General features: G+C 47.9%; 1 protein-coding gene across 1 annotated transcript; it reads left to right on the forward strand.

Annotated features, from left to right (window-relative positions):
• The first annotated feature begins 1,052 nt into the window (after positions 1 to 1,052).
• On the forward strand, positions 1,053 to 5,087 carry CREG1 (cellular repressor of E1A stimulated genes 1). Its single transcript, XM_066340870.1, has 3 exons — positions 1,053 to 1,469; positions 3,484 to 3,603; positions 4,901 to 5,087. Exons 1-3 carry the CDS (start codon positions 1,134 to 1,136, stop codon positions 5,084 to 5,086), a joined length of 642 nt encoding a protein of 213 aa, XP_066196967.1. The 5' UTR covers positions 1,053 to 1,133; the 3' UTR covers position 5,087.
• The last annotated feature ends 600 nt before the right edge of the window (positions 5,088 to 5,687 follow it).

Genomic DNA, 5,687 nt, shown 5'->3' on the forward strand with positions numbered 1-5,687 from the left:
CGGGCCGTAGCGGGAACATCGCCGGGACATGGCCGGGACACGGCGGGAACACCGCCAGGACATCGCCGGGCCACCCCCCGGCCCTGGCGGGGACATCGCCCGGAGCCGCGTCCCGCCAGCGCCCCCCGCAGGCCAGCGGGAGCGCTGCCACCACCTTCCCTTTCCCCGCTCCCGGTGCTCCAGGGAAACGGGACTGTCAGGGAATCCTGTGGGCCGGGGCCAGCGCGGTGAGGTCCGACAAGGCCAACAAGGCCAACAGTGGCATCCTCGCCAGGAGCAGCAATATTGTGGCCAGCAGGAGTAGGGCAGTGACTGTCCTGTGCTCGGCACTGCTGGGGCCACACCTGGAATGCTGTGCCCGTTCTGGGCCCCTCACTTCAAGACAGACATTGAGGGGCTGGAGCGAGTCCAGAGAAGGACCTGAAGTGTTCTGAGAAGCCGCTGAGGGAGGTGCGGGTGTTTAGAATGGAGAAAAGGAGGCCCGGGGGATCTTACTACTCCCTACACACACCTGAAAGGAGCCAGGTGGGGTTTGGCCTCTGCTCCCAGGGAACGAGCAACAGGGTGAGAGGAAATGTCCTCAACCTGTGGCAGGGAAAGTTCAGGTCGGACATGAAGAAGAATTTTTTCACAGAAAGGGTGATGAGACACTGGAATGGGCTGCTCATTGGAGGCGTTGGAGTCACCGTCCCGGGAGGTGTCGGAGGAAAGGCTGGCTGTGTCACTCGGTGCCATGGTGCGGGTCACTCGCCGGTGTTTGGTCACAGTTCGGACTCGGCGCTTTTGGGGTCTTTTCCATCAATTCGGTGACGCGGAGCAGGGCTCCCATTGGCTGCCGAGCTGCCGGCGACTCCGCCCCTTCCCGGGCCGCGCTCGCGGGGTTGTTTACAACGGCTGCGCGCGTTGACCCGCCCCTAGCGGCTCTCATTGGCTGAGGGGCGCAGACCTCGCAAGTCTATTGGCTGGCAGCGGGGGGTGGCGGCTCGTAGCTCCCGAGATTATCGCTCATTGGCTCGGGGGGCCGAGCAGCGCTGCTCCTATTGGTGAGGCGGGGCGGGGCCCACCCCTCCCGGCGCGGTCCGTGGGCGGTGCGGGCGGCCCGGCAGTCGGCGGCCGGCGCTGTGCGGGCTGCGATGTCCCGGTCCGCGTCTGTGCGGGGAGCGATGTCCGTGTCCTCAGCTGGCCGGGGAGCGATGGCGCGGCTGCTGCTCCTGTGCGCCGCATCGGGGCTGCTGGTGGCGGCCGTCGCGGCCATCCCGCCGCCCGAGGAGGCGGCGCGCATGGCGCGCTACGTCCTGCACAGCTGCGACTGGGGCGCGCTGGCCACGCTGTCGGCGCAGGAGGGGCTGCGCGGCCGCCCCTTCGCCAACATCTTCTCCCTCAGCGACGGCCCGCCCGGGCCCTGCGGCGGCAGCGGCGTCCCCTACATGTACCTGACCGACATGGAGATCTCCGTGCAGGACCTGGAGGTGAGCGGGGAGGGCGGCGGCACCGCAGGTGTGACGTGACCCCGCGAAGGACGCTCAGAGAAGCACGCAGGTTGCTCAGGCCTGCGCTCGCCAGTAAGGGGTGATTGCGGGTCTAGTGTGACAGCGCTGGTTCGCAGAGCCGCGGCATTGCTGGGGCTGGAAGGGACCTCTGGGGGTCATTCAGCCCTGCCCCTTGCCACGGCAGGGGCACCTCGGGCTGGTGACACAGGAACATGTCCAGATAGGGCTCTCCAGAGAGGGGAAACTCTACGACCTCCCTGGGCAGCTGTGCCAGTGCCCTGCCATCCTCAGCGTAAGATTCTTCCTCATCTGTGTTTTAGTTTATGGCTGTTCCGTGGATGTCGCCCCGTTTGTCAGCCCTGGGGACAGTTATTAGCCCACGAGCAGTGCTGTCTGTGGTGGCGGTCAGTAGGTCTCCTGAGAAGTTCCTGCTGATCGTGGTCTTGAGAAAGAAAGGGCAACGCCGGGCAGAGGAAGTGTCTGCAGCTTCCAGAAGCACTGAGCAAAGAAATGAGGCGCCACGGAATAGCTGAAGAGAGAGAATTTCACACACACACACACGCAAAAAAAAAAGTCAGAAGGACTGGAACTTGTCAGTGTGAGACCTAAGCAAAGAGAATTTTTACACAGCCTGCTGAAGGAATAGTTATTAAATAGTTATAAATAGTAATTAAATAGTTATTAACTCTCTGGAGCTTACCGTAAAGGGAGGCACAAATGGAAAGGCAGCATTGGCATGCTGAGGCTCTTAGTGAGTAATTGGCCTTGTCCCAGATCTTTTGTTGGCCAAGAGTTTGCTAAAAACTTAATGAAATAGCAGTTCTGTGCCTCCTTTATTAGATTTGTTTGTTTGTTTTAGTAACTGTTACAATATTGGTAAACACAAAACAAGGGTAAATGTTCAGACTTTTTTATCGTTTTTGTTTGTTACCTTAAAATAGTTTCATTATGTGTCTTAAGTACTGTACAGAGTCTAATTTATGTTGGCTGATACCTTCCTTTCCATCCCAAATACACCTGTTTGCTTTCAGAATAACATAAAACCCAGGGTATAAACTGGTAATGAATATTTCCTTCAGGAAGCTCCTCAATAGGTCGTTATTTTGCTGCTTCAGGGCAGAAACTCGTGACATGTGATAGTCACAGGCAAGGGAGAAGGTGCTGAATAATCATGAGTCAGCTTTTTGGGAGTTAAGCAACTTCCTATCTCTCAAGTGGTTGTTTCTGTTTCACGAGGTTACCGGTGCTCTCCATAGTGTTCAGGTGACTTGGACTTGAGCCCTTGTAATGAAACTCAGAGCAGAGGAACTTCCATTGCTGGGGAATAATGACCCTTAGTAGGTGGCATTCTGCAGTCCTGTTTGGCACCAATGCTCTTCAAGCCATGGTCACCAAATTAGTTTTTAAAAAAACAATCAGATAAGGGTTCTTTAGTTCTTCAAGTTAGGTGTTTCACTTAAGTACTCAGAATTTTTTGAAACCTAACTTCTAAAGTTCACTCTAAATCCCAGAAGAGCTGGGGGCTATTTGAAGAGATGTTTGTTTTTGTTCTGAGTAATTTTACTAACAGTTGTGAAGCTCAGTTGGTTGTCTTCTCAGTACCACTTTGCCCTTCCACCAGAATTAATCTGATGAAGTTCACAGCATGTCCTTGTCTTCTGTGCTGTCCTTTGTGTCTGTAAATTGTAATATATAATCATTTGCATGTGAAATAGGTAGGCTGAATTCAGAGTTTTAAGGAGTGTTCTTCTGTGATGCTTGCATTTCATGTTATAAAACTTCAGCACACCTCTGAACTGGACTTTATTTCCCATTCAGAGCTTACCCAAGGAGCCTTTCAGATGTAGTTAGGAAAAGGTGATGACAGCTCTGTTCTTTTTGCAGTATTACTGCGCTGAATAAAGTACCAAGAGCTGAAAATGTAGTGGGTATGACATTTTCTTCATATAAGAAAAGGAAGTATAAAGCTCTCATCTTACTTCTTGCATTTCAGGTCAATTCAAATGCCTCCTTGACTGTGTCTTTGGCACAGACTCCTTACTGCAGGAAGCACAAATATGATCCCCAGAACCCCCTCTGTGCCCACATAATCTTCGTTGGCAGCATTGTAAAGGTAAGCAGCTGAAAGCTGACACTGGGCAAGGTTGTGTGCATCAAACAGATTTGTTTAGTGGAGGGAGAGGAGAAAGGTGAGAAATTCTGTGCAAAAGCATAGGCTGACATGTTCTGTGCTGTGATACCCAAAGGCCAAGCTCCTAGTTTGTGGGAGGAAAATGAAGTTACAACTTGATTTTTGCAGGATCTTTATTAACACGCCTTTAGCATGAAGTTTGAGGGGATAATAATGCAGGAAACCTCCCTCATTCCTGTCAATGTGTTCTAAAACTAAGAAGTCTGAGGCCATTATTTTGGAAAAACCTTCATACTTTATTCACATTCACTCTCTTGCTCAGTTAAATTCTTTGGCTCAAGCAGTGTGACATGCCTGCTTCTGAAACTCTGTTGAAGTCAATACTAACCTGAGGTACAAAGTTGCAGGTATTATAGACAAAAAGTGTGCATGATGTGATTGATCTGGTGGCATTGCTGCCAGGGCACTGTTCTTTTGTCCATCACTACTTTGGTGTCTGGTAGGAGGAATTTGGAACTGCATGTGTTACTCATTGAAGGTCCTAATCCCATTTTTGGGGATAATGACTGAGGATGAGAAGTAGTCATCACTACTCTCTCTTACTTGATAGTCTCAATTCTTATTTGGTGTTTTCACAGCTCTGATATCTGTACATTGCACTCAGCAATCTTGTAGTTGCTTTCTTGAGTGTCTCCTTAATAATGGAGTTGACTTTATTTAGGTGGTTCTTCTTGTACCTTACCCAGAGCTCTAAATTGTTGATTTAACCCTTTAAACATGTGCACATTGTATATTAAGTGCTGTCACACTTTGCAGCTTCCAGTCTCTGTGGATTTTGTTTTACCATCCTATTTGTGTGTGTGTTTGCAAATGTCTGAGCACAGTTGGATCTGTTTCTGTCAGTTTTGAGTGAGCAGGTGCAGAGGAGGTAAAATTACACATAAGACATCACATAATAATGATTCACCTAGAATCCATAATTCTCTGTTTTGTGATTTGTTTAAAGGTTTATTCTTATGTTGATGGAGTACCTTCTTGCTCATGCTAACTTTAGAAGCAGCCTTTTGATTTAATGTTAAAATCCATTACTTTGGAAGTGTTGTCTGTCACACAGTTGCACACCACACTGAAGATGAGCAGACTCAGCCACAGTAATGAGCCCCTTGGGACAAGATATGGCTGAACTAAAAAAACCACACTGCAGTCAGCAGAGTTTTTTTAGCTAAACCTCATTTTTACATGACTATCATACCGTAATATTTTCCTGGTTTTTGTTTAGGTGAACGATTCAGAAGCAGACTTGGCAAAAAAAGCATTATTCAGTCGCCACCCTGAAATGGAAAGTTGGCCCAAGGATCATAATTGGTTCTTTGCCAAATTCAACATCACCAATATTTGGGTCCTGGACTACTTTGGTGGATTGAAAATTGTGACACCAGAAGAGTACTACAGTGTGAAGCCTTAGTAAGTACTGAAGTTTTTCATTATAGCTCTCGTTATATTTCTCATTATATGTCACACCTATAAAACTTCTTATTGTTAACAGGGAGGAGTAACTCTTATAAAATTGTCACAGTCACTGTCCTTTGAATGAATTGCAAGACAGATGATGTTTTGGTCTAATAATTAAGAGTAGTGAGACTTCAGTTTTCCTGAAGATGTATTAATAGGATTGCAGCAATACTGCTGATACTTCCAAAAGAAAATTGCTGTTGAATCTGTCCTTATGATATTGAAGTATAGAGAAATTGTGTTCTGTCTACATAAAACCAAGTCTTCAGAACTTTCAAATATATTTTAGAACAGTCATCATGAATTATGCATTCATTTCACTCTTATTCTTACTCCTTGTAGGTGGAAGAAGATCCTTGGTGATGCTGATATGGAAATGAATTACTTTGGCTGTTTCATGAAAGATTTATTTTTTCTATGTTGTGTAGAGCTGAAATTATAATACAATAAATCAAGCATCTTGCATTGTTAATGACCATGTATTACCCTTATGAAGCAGATTTAACTTCTCACTAACTTGAATCATGTCACACTGAAAAGCCTTTGTGCATAAG

This window comes from Sylvia atricapilla, chromosome 2 (assembly GCF_009819655.1).
Source record: "Sylvia atricapilla isolate bSylAtr1 chromosome 2, bSylAtr1.pri, whole genome shotgun sequence".
In the NCBI taxonomy this organism is placed as follows: Eukaryota; Metazoa; Chordata; class Aves; order Passeriformes; family Sylviidae; genus Sylvia; species Sylvia atricapilla.